We start from the raw sequence: 23,265 nt of genomic DNA, 5'->3' as shown, positions 1-23,265 counted from the left end.
CTACACACGCTCTCCAAGCACTCATTGCTGCACCTGCAAGCAGCACCCCAGGATACAGCAAGCGTCCCTCCTGTCCAGCTCTCAGATGGATGGGCAGCGAGCGGTGCTCTGTCAGTGGCTATGAACAACCTCTTCGCTTTCCCACCCTGCTGCTTCCACTCCTGGTTCTGGCACAGCAGCCGTACAGCTACATGAATTAAGGAATCTGAAAGTGGCATTTCTTTTTTGGGCTGTTTTCTGATTGAATTCACTGTTTAAGTAAGGTATCTGTGCAAGCAGACTGGGCGGCACAGAAGGAACAAATGGACCAGTGGAATTGCTCAGCCAGTGACTGTGTGCAGGGATGTAGTGCTGAGGTATTTTCAAGTGGCAGTGTTGCATCCATGCATCTTAAGAATTTATTTGAATAGATTTCAATCCCAGATCATTGCATTTCTGCAGCACAGAAATGACACACTAAGATTTAAGCAATTCTCCCCCCAACACAGGCACATGTATTTATATAAAAAAAAAGTTTGTGCAGGTAACTAATTGGCTATTCAATATCATATATAACAGTTTGGATAAAAACAAAAACAAAAACAAAACCTCAAATTTGACAGGTTGGTGGGGTTTTGGGCCACTGAGCATAGTAAAAGTTAATAGCACTTATAGAATGAAAAAAAATTAATTATGGAACATTAATTTGCATTGTATTTCTTCAGTGACTCACTAAAGCCAGATGGCAAAACTAGCTGGAATTACTAAAGGGATTTTCTTGATAAACAGATGAATACAAGGTTGTCTGTTTAGACCACCAAGACCTTCTGCCTCAATAACTTCATCACTGAACGAGTGATGCTAAATATTTTAGCTCGTATGCCGAAAGGTAACATCTGCAATGGGATGCCTGGATGAAAAGAACTTTTCAGCTCCCATGCTGTTCTAAAGCACTGCAAACAGTTCTTGTTTGCCACCTAAGATTTCCAGTACGGGCAGGAAAAACTGGATTGATGAGATCTGCACACACACAGTGCACCAAGTTAGTGCACCCTTAGTTAGTGTTTGAATTTTAACTGCTGGTTGATCTTAGCTTAAAAAGACAGCTGAGCATTCATCACATGTATATGTAGTAAAGAAATTGTATTAGAAGAAAGACTCATTATTAGCTTGCTGTATTGATAGTAGTATCTCGCTCAAGGCAAAAGTAGACACTATGGCACAACAAAAGATAATGGAGCTATAAATTGCTGTTGGCTTCATTCATATGAATGAAGTTGCAAAGTATTCTTGAACGCAGTGCCAAAGTAAAATGTAGGAAGCAAGGTCCACAATGAGCATAAATTAGCCATTGAGTAGGAAGTCAAATGCAATGCACAGAGACAAGGCAAATGTGATAAAGGTACATTATGTGGCCTAAGAAAGACTCTTCCATAGTGCTTTTTTATTTATGTAACTCTGTATTCCAAAACATTGTTTGATAGGGCATGCTTTTTCTTTACTCTGGGTGAAGATAATTTCAAAATGTCTATTTCAATTAAAGGGTTGAAGAAAATCTAATCTAATTTCCTAGATATTATATGTTTCATTGGAGAAAGTATGTGGTCTTCATTTTTGGACTTTCACGTAGGAATAACAAGGGCAAATTTGGATTTTCTCCCAAACAGCTGTTGAAGCACATAACTCTATAAGGATTCTGATTTAAATTCCTTAATTTTGGTGCCTTTTCTCCAGAAATTCATTTGTATTACTTACCTCCTCTCTCTGGCAGATATGTGGCATTACTGAAGATGCATACCTATTTCTCAGCCTTCTCTTACTGGAGTTTCTTGAGTTTCTTCTTATAGAGAACTTAAATGTGTTGTGGTCAGTGATACTAAATGACCCAGGACCTGTGTCTCTACTTTTTCTGTCCCTTCCTTTCCTGATTTAATGTCCATACTAGGACTTTCATCTGACAGATCAGGCAGGCTTTCAGACTCCCATCCTGACAATTCAGGGTATAACATTTCTGCTCTGGAATAACAGAAAATACAAATGTAACATTTACAGATTTACCTCTTTTGGTGATAGTATAGAAATGTAATCTTCATATATAAGTCTTGCTTTTTCTTCAATAACTTTCTTGTTCTGTTCCTTCTTTAGATCTTCACATGCAAGCCAGAAAAGCAGGTTCTCCTCACTATACTCTGTTCTAAGAAACTCTCTGAAAAGGTTCCTCCCAGCTGGTGTTTTCATCATCTTGTCAAAATTCTGAGCCCAAGACAAAATTTCATCTGCAGTAGGGTTTTGGCTGCAAAAGCAAATATCATTACAAATACGCTTCTATTTTTGTAACACTGTTTTCATACATTTGTCCAAAAATTCTCCTTTCAACTGTACTTTAGTCCAAAGTGAAAACTGGAAGCAACAAGGCTTCATCAGTGACGGGGGAATTTTGTTCACCCTTCACTTGTGCATTCATTATCTCAATAGCCCACTAAACATGTTTTATGTTACGAGACATGCACTTGGCTTTCTACAAGTTTTCTGCTAGTGTTGTTAGCCATGCGACCCAAAGACAAAATCCCACAGCAGCACTGAATTCCTATCTCTGCAGATAAAGAAGATGTGATTGCAGGAAAGATGGAAATAGACCCTCTTTCATGAGGGTTTTAGATGACACCTGATGTTCCTGCCTGCTTCTGACGGTGACTGGCCAAAATTTGGCTGCCACACAATTTGGTTTAGGAAGAAAAAGAAAAATAAAAGCCTCTTGGCAGCCAAAAGCATACTAATGAGGCCCAACAAAATAGTAATTCAGAGAGCTTTTAAATTAGCATATTTCTCTGTGCTTGTGCCTAAGGGTTGCTAAGCTTCACTCTGTTTGGTGCTATTGACCTGAATGATGATCTATTGGCATGAGATGTGATGGATGTTGCTGGCACACTGGAAAGAGAAGAAATGGGAAAAAGTCCTTATTCCCATTTCCTGAAGGAAACTATTTGTGGCTTTTAACAGTGGATGCAGTGGATAAGTGAACAGAAGACTAACTTGCGTCACTAATCCATTAATGTACCACTGAATAGTTTGAGAAGGTAATAATCTGAATTACTTAACAATTAAATACAGTTTCAAACTTAATTCTGAGTGCCCACGCTTCCCTTCCTAATCCAACACAAGAGCTTTGCTGGCTGTTGTTAATAGTTTCTGTGTAATCATAATGCACAATAAGTGACATTTGTCTATATAATTTCTCTTCAAGTCCATTTATCAAGTCCTACTCTGCATGCAAGGCAGACTGGATGATGGGAAGTTATTTGTGATAAATGATAAATCAGAAAGAGTTTAACATTTAAACTATCCTGCAAAATAATTTTAACCTGAATGAAAAAGTTTAAACACAGATGTGAAGGTGAAAAATCTTCTCTCTGAGGAGAGTGCAAACAATCTGTTCAGGTGGATGTTGCTGACAAGCAACCTGTACTCCCTTACTGTCTGTTGGGAAGCTCTCTTCACTACAGTATTTTTTGGAAATTTATGACATTCTCCTCTCATAAAATACCATGATTAGCAATGAAGACAACGAGTTGTTTGGGTTGCTTTTACCATCAGACATGTCCTCTAAAGTTTTAATTTGCTTTTCCTGGGATAAGAGAACTCAGAGCCTCTGACAGTGTGTGTTCCACACACATCAAATACTGGCCCAAGCTTTAGACAGAAATAGAAGCTCAGACTTCCAGTGTGTTTAATCCAATTTTCAAGGTATGTGCTTTTTAGTTTATTTGAGTGAAACCATTGTCCAAGCTGTTTTATGAATGGCAGCCATGTTGAAAATCTGATTGTGAAGGGCACTTGCCCATTAGTTTTTCTTCTTGTTTGGATAAACAGAAGAAAATGATCTGACAGGTAGCAGAGGCTTTTTATAGAGATCCACATATGGAACCGTCCATGCACCTCCCATTCTTCCCCACAGTTCCTCCCCACAAATAAGAAACCATAAATAAACCTGACTTATGAATCAATGTCTCTGTTGTCATTTCATTGTCAGGACAGATTTTGCTTCTTTTTGCATAGATTTTTTTTGCAGGAAAAGCAATTAAAAGGACTTTCCCAAAGCACAAAACCCAAAGCAATTCTTAAAATTAGTTAAAGACAAAACATTTACTAGACGGCAGTTCGACCAACTTACCATTCTTCTATGACTTGGATACTCTCCAGTTTGGTCGTATGCGTTGGCCTTCCTGCATTGTCTCCTCTGTCTTCATTCCTAACAGTGAGGCTGCAATGTAGTACAACACTTTATTTTGTCTAGAGAAAGTTAATTTAAAACAATGACTATAGTAATGACAACTTTTAAAAGATATAAACCTATATAAAGTGTCATTTTTCACTCTTGCCTCTAAACTTTTGGAGAAAACTTTTTTATAATGACTTTTCCGCTGTGTTCTGATGAATATTAATTAACAGTTGCTATCAGCATGTGCATTTTTTTAGAAGCTCACAGTTTATCCGCTGAAAGGGAAAAACTTAGAGGTCACTTTTGGAGTGATTTCACTTAGTAAACTGAGAATATTAGTGACAATGAGGGTAGAATATCTGAACTGGACACTGATGGGGTTTTGGTGCCCCACCAGTTCTGGGTACTTTTTCATTCTTCATGAACATTCCCTTTTTTGTCTCCAGGATATGGTAACAGTAGATGGCTCAGATACAGAACTTAGTATGTGGCAGCTCCTTATGATTTCCTCCTCTGACCTAAATTTGTTTTCCATTCCAAAAAGTAAAACTTACAAGCCTTTGAACAGAAAGGGATCCATTATTGTCATATTACCACAAGCAAGGAAAAGAAAGACTTCCTTTACTTGAGGATGTTTTTAATGTTTTTTCTTCTTTTTCAAAGCTGCTAACTAGAATCACTTATTTTTCTGCAGATACCTTTTTAATCAGATTTGCTTTAGTGGTAGCGGTATCCTCTGTGTGTGTTCTCTGTGAATGTTCTGGAATGTAGTATTGCCAGCACAACCACAATTCCTGATAACTATTGAAATAAAGTATGTTTTGAGTGACATAGTTATTCATACAGGAAACCTGGTTCCAATAATTAAGCTTAAGAAGCGGAATGTAGTAAGGAGATGGAAATTTCCCTTTATCAGGTGTTCCCTATGTATCCAATTGAGAGAAAACAAGCAACCAAGCAAAAAATCCCCCTCCCAATCCCAAGAGAGCTCATCTTTTGAATATTGAGTATTCACCATACAATGATGCTCTCTGTCATCCTTGAGTGTTGCTACACAGAAATATGTTGGTAGCATAAAGCTTCTCCCTCTCCCACTAATCTGAAAAACTCAACACTCAGCTCTAAAAAGAAATCCCAGCTCTGAGACATTTTTAGTACAAAGAACCTTTCTTTCTAGACCCTCTGTATTTATAACTCTCTTCAACACTTTTTTCAAGCATTTGGCAGACTTAATAGGTAATCTCAAACACTCTTCTGAAAACTGGAAGTTTAGGCTTCCAGGTAAAGCAGAGTACATATTAAGACTTAAACATTACAAAGACGTACACTTTCAAACGAAGCTCTTTGATACTGGTTGCTCCTTCACTTACCTGCCAAGACCTTAGTTCAGGCCCTTGGTCCTACTTCCCCTGTTACAGCGTAGGAATGCAGCTCCAGTGCTGCTAAGGTGTTAGGGTGTCATCAACTGCTGCAGGAGAAACAACACATCCTGAACTCTGGGGTTGGCAGGTAAAAAGCCTTTCTATCTCCTCTGACCTGTTCGTCAGTCTAAAGAGGGAGCACCCAGGAAAGACAACAGGAGTTCCGTATACAGGAGGAGAAAAAAAAAGGGACCATCCACTTTCTTCTGTCTTGTAATCTTTAAGTCCCCACATGTAACTGCTTAGGGTCACCTTGCATCTGGCCAGAGTACAAAGCTGGGGTGAGGGAGAAGCAGGGAAGGCACAAAGCTGCTCTCTCTCCCTGCCTCCTTCCCTCCTTTGCAGTCCACAGGTAGAGCAGCATTTATCTTCTCTGCTGGGTGCAGAGAACTGAATGTCCTTTAGTTCCATGGAAGAATAACACCACGGAAGGAGGAAACAGCTTGTGTACATTGCACATGTAACAGGGTGTTCACCTAAGTCTGTCTAAAAGAGAATGAAGCTACTTGTTTTCCTTCACCACATGAGCAGCAGCTAAACTGTACTGATATAATTTACTTGTCAGGCAGTAGATGTCCAAGGATGTGGAGTCTTACTGGAAGTAGAAAGTGACTCATCTGAGAGCAGTCAGTCTATACTGGTAATTTAATTTATTGTCTGAGATCAAGTACTGTTTGTTTTGCTCACACAAAACCTTTGCTAGACTTAGGGAAACTATCATGAGTTGATGAAGGGGAAACAGTGAAGTAGTGAGTGGTGAGGAAAATGGACAAGAAAGCCATGTTAACTTCACTGCACTTTTTTTTTTTTTTTTTAATCAACGGGGTAACAGATAGGCATTATGCATTTTGATTTTCTACAGAACTACGCCTCAATAAAAAGTTCAGATGGTGGGTCTGGAACATAGTGTATCACTTTTCTGGTATCTAAACCAGAGTGAGAATATAAGATACACGCTTGGCACTGATTCCTTCATCTCAGCATTCATATGTGGAGTTTAATGGCTGAATTTAGTCAGAGTTGCAAAATAGGGAAGAGTCTACAGACAGAAGTGTTATACTGGGTTGGAACACTTTCTCACGTTTGGGTATTGCATTAAAAACTGTGCTAAATTTATAATGCATCTTGGCCTAAATTCTGCATTAGGTTTCCAGTGACAACCACTAGCACTACATTTCAACTTTTATTTATCTACATCTGTCAAGGCAGATCCATTCCACTAGATACATTACTTTTGATATGTTTTTCCTGTGAATGAAACCATCATTTTTATACAGAAGTACATTCAATTCAGACATGTTCTGTTTTCACTCAAGGAACTGGTTCATATTCTCTGAGAAAAAAAAATTAAATATTTACACATCTGAGACTGCAAAGCTAACTTGAATGCAGGCTTTAAATAACTGATCACAATAACAGACTGCTACCTTTTAACTCAAAATGACTACACTGCACTGCTCTTTCCTGTGTTGCTATCTTTAGCTAGAAATACACTGTCTGTTCACATTTCTCTGTGGAATTTAAGCAGTCCACAGCAGAAAAGGCATCCTGCATACCTGATGTCCCTGATGCCTTAATCCATCATTGAAGCTAGCTGATTATGTCAGAAGAATTATGCTGTATAGTGTAAAACTAAACAGACTAAAAGTAACAGGCTAAAGATTAACAAAATGATCTTACTTAGTTAAGGCTTTAAGAAGAGGAAGTTGCTGATATACCTTATCAAAAATAGATGAAATGGAAGTGTTCTAGAGAGACATCTGATGTAAATTAACATCTATGATGCTACTATTATTTATTAGTTGGAATACACCCAGCAGATATCTTTAAAATTTAGAGATGCAAATCAATAGAACACATGATAAAAGCACAACAAAACTACTAATGCCTTAAAAAGAGAGAGTTTGGGATGTCTAATGACTGAGTTTAAATGGCAAGCATAGCATGTGTTTGTTTTCTGTTCCTGTGGAAGGTTTGTTCTGCTCACTTGTATGCTGATTTTATTGCTCTGGAGAGTACAGTTAAAAGTACTTCAGTGGCCTGAGCTTGATGTACCTTTCAAATATATCTTGGGTTCCTGACTGCTACAAAACTAGTAAGTTTCTTTAACTACTGCAACAGTATTGTTATGAGAAATTTCTGTTTGGAGTCAGTGTATTTCCATTTTGCAACTTCACACACTTTATAAGTAAAAATTTTAATGATCAGAAACTACTTGAATAAGTATACAAATTGAATAAATGAACAAAAATAAGGTTAAACTGGTCCAGGTTCCTAGCTGATGTGTTTTTGGAGGAAATACTGGGATTCAGAAAACCAATCTTTATTTATTTAGCCACTATTATTTGGCTGTTAATATTCACGTTCAGCAATTAAATAATTGTTCTGTTGTGTAATTACTTAGCTAAATCAGTATTGCTGCACCCTGGCGCATGAGAAGGTAAAAAAGCCAAGCTAATTGGAAAAATCATCAGGAGAGTTGAACTAATTTAAGAGCAAACGTCTCACTGACTCTTCCTCCAGGTGTTTCCATCTGGTGGTTTTAGCTTTTTTGTAAGTCGCATCCCTACTGCTACACTTGTCTTCTACTGCCATTAAGAAACTGAAAGTAATTTAGAACTTGGACCTGATCTTTCATTCTCTGTATATCCAGTAAACAAATGGTATTTAATTGCTTCCCAAGGGCCAGGTTCTTATGTACCATTAGCCTAAATCTGGTGAATCAGTGAAACAGATATGTTATCAGTATACTGATATGTTATATGTTATACTGTTATCAGTATGGCAAGAAAACCATGCCATTGTGACAGGTGCCAAGGTTAATCTGCTCATGCATGGCTGACACCAGTTACTACTCACTCAGGTATTTTCTCAGTTATGGGTATCATATGCAGTATATCACCACAGTATTTTGCAATTATGTCTGGCATTGAAGACAATGTGACTATTAACACCTCTTGCCTTAGTAGTGGTTTTTATTGCTGTCATGAAAATAAGGAGTAGAAATCAAACTGGGACACTGCACTAGTTTGGTAGGCTATCGGGTGGCCATTCAGGAGATCTGCGCTCAGTTTCTACTTCTTGGCTGAAGTTTGTAGATGCTAGGCTCTGCTGGGCAGTGACTGCATTTGAGGCTGAACCTGTGTATGTCACTTAGTAGGGCCATGAGCCTTCAAGCCACCACTGTAACACAAAAACCATCCTTATTCCAGCCTAAAGGCCACATTAAGTCAATTGCACATACAATCTAAAGGCAGAATTTAGTTTTCAGGTGAAAATCAATATTCAGTTAAGATTCTCTGGGTAACAGATGTTCTGACATGTTTCCTTCACTGATCTACCCTTTGAAAGAATATATCTCACTGGCACAACACTTCACCCTATCCTACTCCTAAGAATTTTTATAATCATCAGATCAAGAGACACAATATTTTTAGTTTTCTTAAAAAAAAAACAACCCACAACTCTCCCCACCAAAAAATCCCAAGATGTAATTGTGATTTTAAAATTCCACTGGGTAGATGATGTAAAATGACCATTCCCCAAAAGTGTTGACAAACACAAGTCAAATTTACCAAACAGATTCAGATAGGAAATAATTTTTCATGACTGTTTGGAGGAGGAAAATCTTTTAAACAAACATTATTGCACATGAAAACAAGAACATATGATTAGTGCATTTTCCTGAAGTATGGGGAAGGTGTTTTTGAAAACTCCAAGACAAAGATGGGCAACAACCCTTCATCTTTCACCAGCTGGGTAAATAACTTCATTCTTCCATTCAAAGTGGCGGTGCTCTTGCTGATCTCCACGCTCTCTGACTCCTTTACTTTTATTACAAGTGACTGGCTTAAACACAATATATGAACAGAAATTTATTTTTTCTGGGTCAAATTCAGATGCAGAAAAAGTGCATGCTAGTATCTTTTTCATTTTTGATTGTGGGCCAATCTGACCAGATTGTTTTTAATACTGTGGTTCAACAGTCAGTCATTGAAAAATCAATTGTTTGCACAGTTCTATTCAGAAGCTCACTCATACATGCTGAAGCATGCTCTGGTGGATGTCAGAGATAGATGTGGTTCCCATATCCCATATGACAATGCAAAATACAACTATACTGGCACTGTTTAATTTCTTTTATGAAAACATTTATTTTACAACTCCAAGTTATTTTCTGACACCTTTTTTTTTTTCTGACAGATGAAATATTTAAGCCTGGTATCAATGAATACTAGTTAGGGCTGTGCTTGTTTGTTTATTAACAGAGGAGAATGATGATTTTGCTATACTGTGCAAAGCAATAATATTGAAAAATAACTACAATATTATTTTGATCCACTCATAAAGAACAATACAGCTATGGTAATCTCAAATCACTTTGAGTCTAGTCAGTAATGCTGTCTTCTATCTCCCTTTTAATGTCAGAAAAATAGGTATCCATGAGAATGAAATGTTACATGAACAATATTATCCAAGGATAACGTTTTGGTTTTTTTTCTAACCTGAGTAGAGGGTAAAAGACCTGCTTCTATCAAAGTTAGGAAAAGAATTAACTTTTTTTGTTACGGATATAATAATATCCAGAATAAAAATGAATAATATCCAGAATAATTGTTATGAGAAAAACTAGAGCTAGAATCATTATTTTTATGAAGAAGCGATGCCTTGTACTAGACATTTTCATAGGCTCAGGAAAAACTTGCACAATATCTTTCAGGTCCCTGGCTATATCAGAGGGAAAGAGGATGCATCTCTTATCTGACCTCAGAGAATTCATGTCCTTGTAAGAATAACAGGACAGACTAACGCTCTACAACTGTTGTAATAATATCAGTATATGCAAAATATAGAAATGCAGAGCAAATCTGTGGTATTACATGAATTCTAGAGTGGAGACTTGGGTAGACTCCTGGCTGTCTGCAAGACAAACATAAGTGATGTGCAGTTCATCCACAGAAAGACGTGAAACAGTAAGAATTGCAAACTTGGTATTCTCATATGTCTGAACTGGTAGTCTGTGAGAGACTTTGGAGGGAAAAGGTGGTCAAGAGCCTTTGGAATCACTTGCTTGATTGGCAGTGGATTGGAATCTGGTTAACTCAGTTAGTAGAACATAATAATTTTTGTTACAAAGAAGAAACAAAGATCAAAAAAAATGTGAAGGATTTTTTGTTGTTGTTAGTGTCCATTCTAGTTTTTTAAGAAGATATGATTTTCAGATCTTTACTGGATTCAGTACAGAAATGTAGGATGTAAAATTTCATACTGAAAATGAGTTAGAATTTTAATGAAAAATAGCAACATCCTACTCTGAGTAAAAAATTGTCTTGTGCTTAAAACTAAATGATGGAGATTGTGTTTAGCAGACTGACATAAGAAAGCAGTCTGTTGAGGGAAAGCCAACAATTACCATAAGGTTATAATCAGCCTACTTGGCAGTGTCTACTGAAACTATAAACTCCTTTCAAAAAGTCCAGGTACCTGTGGTGCTAAGTCTCCTGCGTGCCAGAGTTACATTTGCCTTAGGTGATAAGATGGTGCAAGAGGCATGTATAATCCAAATTGTTTTTAAGAGAAAAAAACAAACAAACCTGGACTCAGTTGTTTTAGAGTGAAAAAAATTGTTTGCAAGGAGAATTTATAAACTTGACATCTGATTCTGCAAGTCTTACCTCATGTAACTAAAAACCTCAAACAATTTTTTTTTTAATAATGCAAGTATTTGCAAGTTTACCATCCTGGAGGTTTTGTATTACAACTAAAACTTCTCCAATATTTCAAAGCTTCAAGTAAGGGAAGGAATGCAGAGTCACAAACCTCCTAGCTTTTCATTCAGCTTACACTGTGGTCTCATTACTTTAACCTGTAACTATAGAGGCTGCCATGATAACTGGCCTTTTTTTTTTCTCACAGGTCACAAAAAGTAAGATAAAATGAAATAAATGATAAAAACAGATGCTTTGTATCTTCCAGTGGCTGGAAAACATACAATTTCTTCCTTTCCAATTTTTCTTGGTGGTATTTTCCCCCTTGATTCAGTTTGCTGTGTTGTAGTGTGGTGTAGTTCATATTTTTTATCTTTTTTCCATCTCTTTGTTTGAAGAGCATACAGCTGAGAAACAGTCTGTAAGAGATAGTTCAGCACTTGTCTGTGCTGTGAACACAATGGAAAAGCTTAGTGTCTGCTCAGGATCCAGTAACAGTAAATGCAGGCAGACTTCTGGCTCCCATGTGCACATTTTTGCACACCATAACTTCTGTGAGTAAAGAAGGAGCTCAAGATGTAAATTTTCTGGTCTGATTTTTGCTACCCAGGATGGATGTAGAAGCTGTTTCACAGGCACTTCCACTGGGGTTTTATGGAGAATATTGCCGACTGGAACTGAATTTCTGTTTTGCACGGATTTGACAGTTAAAATTAATTTACTTCTAAATTGGATTTCTAACAAAACAGCATTTGTGGAAAAGTTTAATGAAATTAATGAAATTTCATAATTGGTTTTGATGGTTTTAAAAATAATTATCATTACATTTTAAAATTAAATAATCAATTGTCTTGGTTTTATTCATTGTTAGTTACCATTATTCTAACTAGTCTTTTGTGAGTAATTCTAGTTAGGGTAATAAAACAATAGCTTTAAACGAAATATTGTGTTTAACTTTAAGAAGCTCTTTAGAAAAAATACATTTTTTCATAGGAGATTTTTTTTTCCAGTAGGCTTTCTAATTATAAGGAAAGAGATTTTCTGTTAAGAAAACAGCTCACTGGAAAATCCAGCAACTATAATTCTTAACTTCATGATATGTATTTATTAGAGCCTCATCTCTCAGAGTCCTGCAAACAGCACCTCCACCTTTCACTCAGAATTACATTTATACTAAGAACTGTAGAGAGAAGTATGAAAAGCAGTGCCTTACACATAAAAATCCTAAAGCACAGCAAAAACTGCATATTTTTTGTATTTGAAGTATACTTACTTCCCTAAAACAGTCTTGAGATTTCTAGAAGAGTAGCATTGATGGTATGGCTGTGGAGTATGTGGACACTGGAATAAAGAGATGCAGTCAAACTTCTTGTGCCTACACACGAGTATCTTGGCCTGTTCACTGCTGTACTTCTGACACTGATGCTGTAGCAGCAACCCAGGAGTGACTGAAAGAATCACTGCCAATTCTCCTGTCTTTGTGCTATAGTGCTCCTCTTGCAGTGCTATTTAGTCTTTTCTGTTGAAGGAATAGCTTTTAGCCCTGTGAGATATTTAAGTGTTTAGAAGGAAATACACTTAAAAATATTATGGATTAATGGGGACCTTCCTTTCTTCTTTGTGAAAACCTGGACTAAGTTCTGTGAGTACTTTTTTTCAAAGGCTTATGATAAGGCCAGCTCATCCACGTTCATAGTTGTGAACTCCCCCATGAAAAATAAGGAACTACTCAGTTCACGAGAGATTGTATCTTTCTGCCATACTTTGAAGGTGGGGGAGAGTGGCTTCAATTTCCTTCTGCTTTTCTATTGTAGTGCTTTCTTACTACTGTGTTGGATTCAGCGTAATTGGTCAGTCATTACAGATTCAACTATAAGCCATAAAAGAAAAAGGAGATTGGTGGAAATAAGGTTTAAGATATCTGGAGCACCTCAGACTATTAAGGTCTAGTCAGTTAAGATGTTTAGCTCTGTCCTGATAGTCTTATGTTGTGGTAGTCCTCAGCTTGAGAATTAAACCCAAGTGATCTACTGCTTAAAAGTATAATCATCTCTCTGTTAATGGGAAGTCTTGGCCAAGATTTTGGAGTTTATGTAAGATCATTATGTAAGGTTATTAAATTGCATCCCGCATGCCACCGTGAAGGTAGATCATCCTTACTGAAATATGAATGCTAAACTAAAGTAAGTCATAGAGGGATGTGCTTGGTAAAGCATGTACTTAAAAAGGTTTTAGCGAATCTGCAGTGTTTCACTCTCTTCCCTTTCCTGTGTATTTAATGATTTAAGATGGAATAGATCTAAAATCTGGTAACCTTTCTCTTCATAAGGGACAATCAGATTAACAGTCTCTTTCTAAAGCCATGAAGTTATATTCTCCTGCTGTATTTTCCATAGAAGTTGAATTCAGCATACGTTTGGCAGACAAGTTGTCAAATTTGTCCAAACACTACATTTTCCTTTGGGACATCATGAATAATTAGAAAGCAAAGCCTTGTCGAATCAGAAATCAACAAGTCGATACGTCTTCCATCATAGATTGCTACTTGCAATGTGATCTTTGATGTATATTTTATACTGATTCTTTCTTCTTTTAGAACATGTCTAGAAATGTATTCGTAGTGGAAAAGCTAACCTGCTGGAAAGCCCTTGAGAAAAGCAACGTTCTTCTAAGATGCCCACAGATATATCCAGAACTGTTTTGCAAACATTTAAGATCTGAATTCAGTCTTTGCCAAGCTGAACACAGAATCACACAAATACAGAATCACAGAATGGCTGAGGCTGGAAGGGACAGAGGAGGTCATTTTGTCCACACTGTGCCCACATGCCCCTGTCCCACTCAAGGCAGAGCCACCTGGAGAAGGCTGCCTGGGATTGTGTCCAGACGGCTTTTGAATATCTCCAAGGATGGAGAGTCCACAGCCTCTCTGGGCAACCTGTGATGGTATTCACTAACCTTCTGTGCTGGTTTTCGGGCAGGATAGATTTAAATTTTCCATAGTAGCTGTGAGGGGGTACAGCCTGGAGCTGGAGGGGCATATCTAGGTTGTTATTCTATACCGCTCACATCATCTCCAGGGGGCGGAAGTAAGAACTCTCGCATCTGGGAAGAAGGTGGGTGTGGCTGCCAGTCCTGGGCAAGGGTGGTGGGTGTAGAGTCCATCTGCCACTGTTCATTTTCTTGGCTTAGTCAGCATTTTGCATGTAAATCATCCTCTCTTTTGTACACTGTTGTTATTAGTGTTGTTGCTGTTACTGTTTGTTTTCTTTCCTCACTGCTGTTTCCAGTAAATTGTTCTTATATCAACCCATAATCTCTGCCTTTGGTATCTCCCATGGGAGCGGGGAGGGGAGTGGTTTGTGGTTTTCTTTTTAGTGGAAGCACTAAACTGAGGAATACCACGCCTAAGCCAGGACATCTTCACACTTACAAAAGTGTTTCCTGATGTTCAGAGGGAACCTCCTGTGTTACAGCTTGTGCCCCTTGCCCCTGGTCCTGTCACTGGGCACCACTGAAAAGAGCCTGGCTCCATCTTCTTTGCTCACTCCCTTCTGGTGTTTATACATATTGATAAGACCCCCTGAGCCTTCTTTTCTCCAGGTGGAACAGTGTCAGCTCTCTCAGCCTTTCCTCAGAGGACAGGTGCTCCAGTTTCCCAATCATTTTAGGAGCCCTTTGCTGTATTCTTCCAGCATATCCAGGACTCTTGCAATGAAGAGTGCAGAACTGGACATAGTGCTCCAGGGGACACTAGTACCATAAACACCACATTTACTGCAATTATATTTAAAAAGAGACTGCAATTGAGGAATATTTGGGGGAGGCTACTTAAAAAATGCAATTATATTTACATTAAAGGATGACTCAAGGGTGAAGGAGAGAACTGTGGTCTCAAGGTCAACGCAGGCTAAACGTTATGTGAAAGGAGACTTTTAACGGGCAGCTTTGCTGAACTTGTTTTCTTCCTCTGTTCCTGTGCAACTGATTTCAACTACCTAGCTACAGATATTGCAGCTCAGCAGGCGTTCAGAGGCGGATGGAAATTACCAGTGTGTACTGTACTTGAACTTCTGAAATAAAGGACAGTATCTCCCTCAAACTTAGACTACCACTGAGCAAAAGTTGTAACTGTTCAAGAGTGGAAGGAACTAGTGATTTAAAGCAATCTGGCTTTCCTAAGCTCTTTCTTGCCTGTATCTTGTTTTTCTGAAAATCTGTAAGAAAATACACTTTCTGCTGGATTCTACTTTAAAGAGATTATACTGCTTTTACATAATGATAGCCACAACAGAAGCAATTACAACTTTTAGAAACCTTTAATCCTTTCTAGGCTATTTTTTTTGAGATTTTTGTTCTAAGATGTGGAATGTAATTTCTGTATAGGTAAGAAATTCAAGGGTTGCCAAAGTTTGCTTGCCAATGATTTCTAGGTACTCTAGCTTTGTTTCATTACTATAGCGTTGGTTTCTGCTTTAGGCAATATGCAACTCAAGGATGTATTTCTCCTGTCAGGTCACCCAACAGATCACTAGTCTGGCTGCCATCTTCATTCCTTCATTTAGAATAATATTACCATTCATATTCCATCTTGTATGATGAATACATTTAATTACTTGACACTCTGCAGTGTCCTTACTCCTGGCTACAGCTATATTGCAAGCAATTCCTTCACATATTTGAGACAATTAAAAGTGGCAGTTCTGTAGTGTTCAAAGAAATGTAAATTGTATTCCTTGAAAGGGTAGCTAGATGAATAAAAGCCCTCCAAATCACTAGCAAGCAAGCCTAATGGTATCAATTAATTCTCATAAATGAGCCTAGTCTCAGTTTCTGTAGTGGCTTTTTTTTTATTATTTTTACTTTTCAGAAGTCAAAATAGCAGCAACAGTAAAGAAGTGAGCCTGCATAGAGTCATTCACTTGATTCCACAGAATTGGATGTAGTTTCCAAATGGGAAGAGATGCCTGGAAACATTCATACTAAATTCACATTTTTCTTTTTCATAAGGTGTTCTGAAGTTCTCCAGTTAAAGAGCGTTTTAGGAATTTGTAAAGGATAATTCCTACCATGATGTTTATGAACACTATATTTCGTGAAATTAGCCTGGAGCGAACTAGTTTATGTTTACCCACATCACAGTCAAGTAAGATGGGGGATCTTCCACTTAACATTTGTCCAGATGACAAACAGGTTTGAGAACCTCTGTGCCAGTCTGTGTATATTACAGATATCTGTTTTGTTGGTGCTCGTTTGTAGACTTTCTGTCAGACAAGGCCCTCAGCTGGGAAGCACTTTCAACATGGACAGCAACAAGAACTGAAGATATATATTCCTTCATAATGGGTGCTCAGCATCTGCCAGTATCAGACCTTCAATCAGGCACTTCAGAAGAACCAGTTGACATCTAGACAAATATAAGTGCTATGGAATTATTAAGGGTGACTAGACAAGATTTGTGTGTCCTTTGCCTTTCTTCCTCGCATAACGAATATCTGACCCACTTTTCTAGTGAGAGGATCTCCACCTTGTAAGTGTTACCTACTAGGGATCCAGACTCATTTCCATGAAGCATTCTCTCATTTTTTTCTCTTATAAGCAGCAGACGTTTATTCCTCTTTTAACTGACATTTTAAACCGATTTGGAATTATACATGGTTAAAAAATAAACCAAAGTAAAATGGAAATTCTGCTGCTAACAGACTTTAGTAGCCTAATTTTTTTCCCATTTGTTTTGGAACTACAAACTGCATTTATTCTTGCAGATAAAATTGTCTGGGAGAATTTTCTGGTCCTGAGGTTGACTGGCACCATGTAGCCAGTCCATGAAAGCCCATACCCCAAATCCAGGCTTCCTGCACCTGCAAGAGGCCATTGCCTGAGACTGTGCACTTTGGCAATGGCCTAATTTCTGCCAGGGAGTTAACATTTCCTAGAAATTTAACTGTACAGGCTGACTGTAGCCCATATTAGACCCTTGCCATGCTTAATTTACTGGTATAGACCCAGCCAGTGTGCTTAATTTGGATAAGGGTATTTTGTTGTTGTTTTTGCATATGAAATATTTAAGTTTTTATTATTCCACAATGAATAAAGTTCAGAGGCTTTTCAAGGCCACCTTGGCACCTTTAAAATGTCGCCATCTATCAACATGCCTAACTTCAGCTTATATTTTGATCTCAGACCCATTTTGACCTTCCCCATACTTCTCCATTTCTGCAGTCTTCCATGGACTCCTGAGTTAACGCATCTTTGTGTAAATATCTAATTGCAAATTTGTAATAGGAAACACAAAACCAGCCTAAACCCTATCAGGGGAGATTTCAAGGGCTCCAAACTCCTAATATCTGAAAATCACAGCATAAGCTGGACTCAGGCATTCTCAGCACTCCTGATTTTTTTGTTGTTTTTTTTTTTTTTTTTTTTCCACAGCAACAGTCAAGCTGTGTGCTGGTGACAGATAATCTGTCATGACATTATGAATCTTCCTTCAGCCACTGTTCCACAGACACCAAGTTGAATAGCATTTTGGCATAGGCAGGTGGGATATTGGTATGAGGGGTGAGGGAGAGCCAAGATGCTGATGCTCTGAAGCAATCCATCTCTTAAACAGCCTCAGAGGAGGCACCAAGCTGCTTTTCCCCAGTGGAAGTGATTTGCCACTGCTTTCTCTCCCTCTAGTCTCCTCAAGAGCAGCTGTCCCTGAATACACTCTTGTGTGCTGTGCCAGGACAGAATCAAGATCCTTTTCTGAAGTTAACTAGATTTAGCCTGCTATCTCCTTCTAAGGAGCTACTGTCAGTATCTTTTGCACCACTGAGTTAGAATAAGCCTTGTGTAATCCCAAATCCCCTCTGAGCATGTATTTATTCTTCAATTTAGGAGGATTGCAGTTCTGGATTTTTTTTTTCACTGTAATTTCCTTTACAGAATTGTTTGCTTGAAATAAGACTATTTTCTGCAGTTAGACTGATGAGGTTTTTGTATCTTAGTAGTATTACACACAAAAGAATCTATGAATTTCATTTGTAAATCTTCAGAAACATTTATTTAAAATTTGCTAATCTATTATGTTTACAATCTACTCATCCTCTAACCTGCCTGTGTTATCACAGATGGGTAAAAATGTCAGTAAACACATGAGCCTCCATCTGTTCCTCAAAATGAAATGAACTTTCAAAGTTTAAATTATTAAGAATAAAATCCTGATACTAGGAAAGCTTGGCCCAGAAAGCCCAGGCCTGGTTTTGATGTTAATGGGGATTCTACCACTGCTTTGTGATCACTGTTAACAGACCAGCTGCATAAGAAACTGTTGCTCTGCTCTTTGCATTAGCCTTTTATTTTTATTATTTTATTATGGGGAGGAACAAGTTTACCTCATACCTTTGAAAATAGAAACATTTATGAGTTTACATGGAGTTAGACTCAGTTTATGGTGTTAAGGTTTTTCAAACCAGGGTTCTTGGTTGGAAATTAATTTAAAGTTAATTATATATGCTGAACATCTGTGTAGTGTCTTGTGCATCTCTGTGCTTTCACCATGAATTCACAGCAAACCAGCAGCGCCTTAGTGACTAGCCCTTTGCATCACTAGCCAAAATAAATGCAGTGTGTAGCTTACAACTTCCTCCTAGAGATTTTGATTTACTTTGCATGTCCTGCAAAGCAATGGCCTGCACCAAAGCTGGTTCTGCACAGCAAATGGCCTGTGGAAACCCCTTGCTGCTGTGGGAGCTGGTGGCTCACAGTTCTTGCCCCTGCTCCAAGGCTGTGCAAGAGCTTGTGCTTCCATAGGAATTTGGAGGTAGGTAGCAGGAGGCTGAGAAGAAGAAAGGAGGAAGATATAAGGTGGTTCATGAGCTTGGATATAGGGATTTCTTGGCTGCTTTTTGATAAGGGGAGGTGAGATATATTTGATTAATTTAGAACAGTGACCAAGGCAGGCTCTCATGAGATTTAACAGTTTAACTTTAAGCTTCCTTCAGTTGTTTTTACATTAAATTTTGTTTTCTATAAATTTTATTTCAAAAGTCCTTTTGGTTTGCCAGGAACATTGTTTTCCTGCATTCATATCTTACTCCTTGGAAGCAGATGAAGGAAAATTATTAGTTAGCAGCAGTTAGTATACCTGTGAGCTCATCTAGCATACCTTCACACCTTGTGTCATCATTTATGTAGAAGATATGTGCTTCCCCTCTTTTGAAAGGTAGCGTTTCACATCTGCTTCACAGGGAGGTGCAGGAAGTGGTCAAAGGTGCCTTTACTCACCACTTCTGGAGCTCTGGGATAAGCTGCATGTTGAATCATATACAAGGTATATTTGTGTTCTGGCTCAAGGAGAGAAGATTTCCAGGAATTATTAGGCTAACACTGACAATCTGACCCAGTGTCACAGAAGGGCACAAGCCCAGGGGTTGGCAAGTCAGCCTGTAATGCCCTTGAAGATTTGTGTAAACAAGCATGCACAGAGCCATCTGTCCCCAGTCTGCCCTGAGAACCTAAACTTCCATGAATTGCCAACAAAATCACTTGCACTGTCTTAATTGTAAAGAAGAATGAGCCTATTAAATATCATACACATTAGGAAGACATGCTTCTCTGCTATGATTTGTTTTTCACTTTATAGGTCATCCTTTTCTTTTGCTTGAAAGGGAAAAGAAATGCTTTACTTGGGTATTATTTAATAAGTACTATTAACTTACAGAAGAATGAAAAAAATACTGGAGAACCTATTTATTTTTAGAGTGTCTTCTGCTTATTTTTCCAAATGCTGAGAATTTCAATTTTTTATTTTAAGTAGCCCAGGGAACATTGAGATGTCCATTTCTGAGGACTAAGTATTTAGATCCTTAGCCCATACTTCACTCCATGGTGTATTCCTGTGGCAAGAAGAATGTCTGCCAGCTTTCTCTCATGGACTCATCACTGAGGATATGTGGACTTAAAGACAAGTTGATTTAAGACTGATTTTCAGGAATATCACATTCAGTAGCTTGTGTGACAGGTCAGATAACAGATTTTATCCAGCTTTAAATACTACCGATTGGATGAACTGGTGTTCCTTTCCTAAGAAAGCACCAGTGCTGCCTATCACACTGTGATGATGGAGATGATACTGTCCCATAGACACACAAAGCATGAGTTCCTGTGCTAGCTAAGCCTACTATACCTCAGAATAAATTATTCTCCAGGAAGGAGTGGGAGTGTTTTCATCTTTGACCTCTGGAACAGCAAATGATAAAAATATAAAGATGTCTTGTGAATTTTTAAAGTATAAAAAGGCTCAGAATGGAACATCTTTTCCCATTAAATATTTTTAAAAGTATCACCTATTTCGATAAAATAGAGTACAGTAGCCTGTAGTTCAGTATTCTGCACTAGAGTACAATAATTCTTGATGCACTTTTCCACACTTGACTTTTCTCAGGTGTGATATTTTGAAAAAGTAAAACACAGAGAATTGAGTACCTCTGTTTCAGATGTGTTGTCCTATGAGTTCAGGGAGGAAAAGAAGAATTAAAAATAAAATTAAAACCCAAAATATATTTTTCAAAATCAGCACTTTTGTTTCAAAGATAAGGATTTTATTTTCTTGTTAAAAGCTTAAACAAAATCCATATCCTTCTTCCCATGCCTGTCTGCAGCAGAACTTTTAGACTAGAAGCAGACTAGAGGTGGGCTGGTACAAAAAAGTCAGCCAGGCTCCAGCATTTTGTTATTCACATATTTCAGAATATGTGGCTATAATTCATTGCATTAAATTGGGTTTTTTTCCCATAATTTCTTTGCCTCCCTCTTCCCCAAACTTTCTACCATAGTTAAATAAGATAAAGCAGCCATGACTATGGCCCCCAGAGATTATCTTGTGTAGACTCATGCAAAGCTTAGACACAATTTTTCGATAGCAAACTAACATTGAATATGCCAGGAAAAATTTATTCCTCTCAAAGTACTAGAGTGGTGGGAAGTGCAAAAATAAAAAGGGGGGGTTGTGTTGTTTTTTTTTTTTTCATTTAGAATACCATGCACACTCTGTTTGTTATCAGTAAGATAACATTGTAGAGAAAAGAATTAATGTAATTTAAACCTTTCCTTAGAACTGTTTCTGTCATCTCATATTCATGGCACCAGTGACAGAAACATCTTCTAGTAGGCCCAAGTAAATTGCTAAACCCATGCAAGGAAAATGTTCCTGTTAATAAAGAAAAATATTTGTGTAAGGAGGTCATCAGGAAGAAGTTTCAGACATAACTCACAGCAGTCATAGACAAGTTATAAGAACTGGAGGAGAGAGGTTTCTTGCCAAGAGTAACTCTTGTTCATTGCCAAGATGGCACATACCTTATCTTCCCTGGCATCTCCTGTATATGTTAAACTCTTCCACAAGTCTTAAGCAGTTGTTTTAATGGTTCCCTTTCAGGTAAAGGCTCACTCATTTAAATCAAGCTACAAGGAAAGTTAAGCGATCATCTTCACTTATCCCCTGGAAGCCTTTTCATGTCCCCCAGACTGCCATAGTGCTAAGGTCTCTTGCAGGGTAGATGTTAGATCCCTTGTGAGCCTTCTGTGTATAGTAAAAGCAGAGGGATTATTTGGCATCAGTGTCCCACCGTTTTCAGATTCACTGAGCACCTTATGAAAGGAAGAAAAGATAAAAAGATATGTCTCCTGCTTTGGGTGGGAGACAAAGGAGGAAACAATATAAATTTGGCAGAAAAGCCAACCTCCTTGTGCTAGCATCTGGAGAGTTTTTTGAAGAATGTGATTTACAATTGTTTGCAAGAGAACAACTGTCTTCATGTCTGCTCAGGAAGCTGGAGTAATGGATTGCTAAATAAGGTTGGGGAGGTGAAATAGCAGGCTTACTACTCTTACCTTGCTAAGCTGAGCTCAAAACTATAAAGTCACAGTTCTAAATACACTCTGGAGCAACTCTCTGGAGAAAGCATAATTGAGGAAATTATAAACTGTCACGTTAGGAGTCTTACTGCAAATTTTGCAACTCTTAGGCTGCTCAAATCTTTGAAACTATACCTAGTAAGGAAGCACTCTCTTCTGTCCTCTATTGGAATGGAGTTTTGCAGAAAATTAAGACATGGGATTAGATTCAGTCCAGGACCTTGGCTACCTGACTGGTACTTAACTGTTAGCTGCTTTAATGAGGCAGTCTTCCTGAAGTGAGTGCCTAAGGTCTATATTTGGTCACTGAAGAGAGGAAGGTCCTATAGAAGATCTTCACAAGGATATATTATCTGCTTCTGGTGTAAGTGGACAAGTTTTTCCTGCTGGGAACTTCCGAAGCACTTTATTTTCTCCACTGAGGAGGACTGCTTCCTTCACTACTGATGCTCAGAAATAAGTTCAGAACTTAAGCTAGCTGGGCAATGTCCTGAGCAAACCTATTAAAATAAAATGGCCATCTTAATAATCCTGTTTATCTCCATCTTGTCCAGTCTGAGCAAACCTTGGTAATCAGTCTTGCTTTGTCCTTGTAAACTGAGCAATTTGCTGTCCTAACAATTATCAGTGCCAATAGATGTACCGGGTCTGGCTGGGATGGAGTTAATTTCCTTCATAGCAATCCATATGATGCTATGTTTAGGATTTGTGTCCAAAACAGTTGGTAGCACATGAATGTTTTAGCAGCTACTGGGCTGTGCTTGCACAGCGCTAAGGTTTTCTCAGTTTCTCATATTGCCTTGACAGCGAGCGGGCTGGGGGTGCACAAGAAGCTGGGAGGGGACGCAGCTGGGACAGCTGACTGCAACTTATCAAAGGGATATTCCATAGCATGTGACATTGTGCTCAGCAATGAAAGTACATGTAATTACATGCTCTCTCTAGTTCCAGAGGTCTTAGTATTTGAGTAACATGAACTTCTGTCTGGAACTGTTGCTAGATTGAATAGTGATGAAGATAAAGCTTTAACTGTCAA

The 23,265-nt window shown here is 38.1% G+C and overlaps 1 protein-coding gene across 2 annotated transcripts in view; it reads right to left on the bottom strand.

Moving 5' to 3' along the window:
* The window catches only part of RGS17 (regulator of G-protein signaling 17), a 73,809-nt gene that overhangs the window by 4,027 nt on the left and 46,517 nt on the right, over positions 1-23,265 (bottom strand). The window contains exons 3-4 of one of the 2 annotated variants that reach the window (XM_017822050.1): positions 4,151-4,240; positions 2,038-2,272 (exon numbers count right to left, since the gene is read on the bottom strand). In XM_017822050.1, coding sequence (XP_017677539.1) covers positions 2,038-2,272; positions 4,151-4,240 — 325 coding nt within the window. The remainder of the gene's footprint in view (positions 1-2,037; positions 2,273-4,150; positions 4,241-23,265) is intronic. The other variant, XM_017822051.1, reaches the window with a different exon arrangement.

Source organism: Lepidothrix coronata, unplaced genomic scaffold (assembly GCF_001604755.1).
Source record: "Lepidothrix coronata isolate B3197 unplaced genomic scaffold, Lepidothrix_coronata-1.0 Scaffold94, whole genome shotgun sequence".
Lineage (NCBI taxonomy): Eukaryota > Metazoa > Chordata > Aves > Passeriformes > Pipridae > Lepidothrix > Lepidothrix coronata.
Note: the sequence above shows the minus strand (reverse complement) of the source record. Positions and strands in the feature narration are given on the sequence as shown.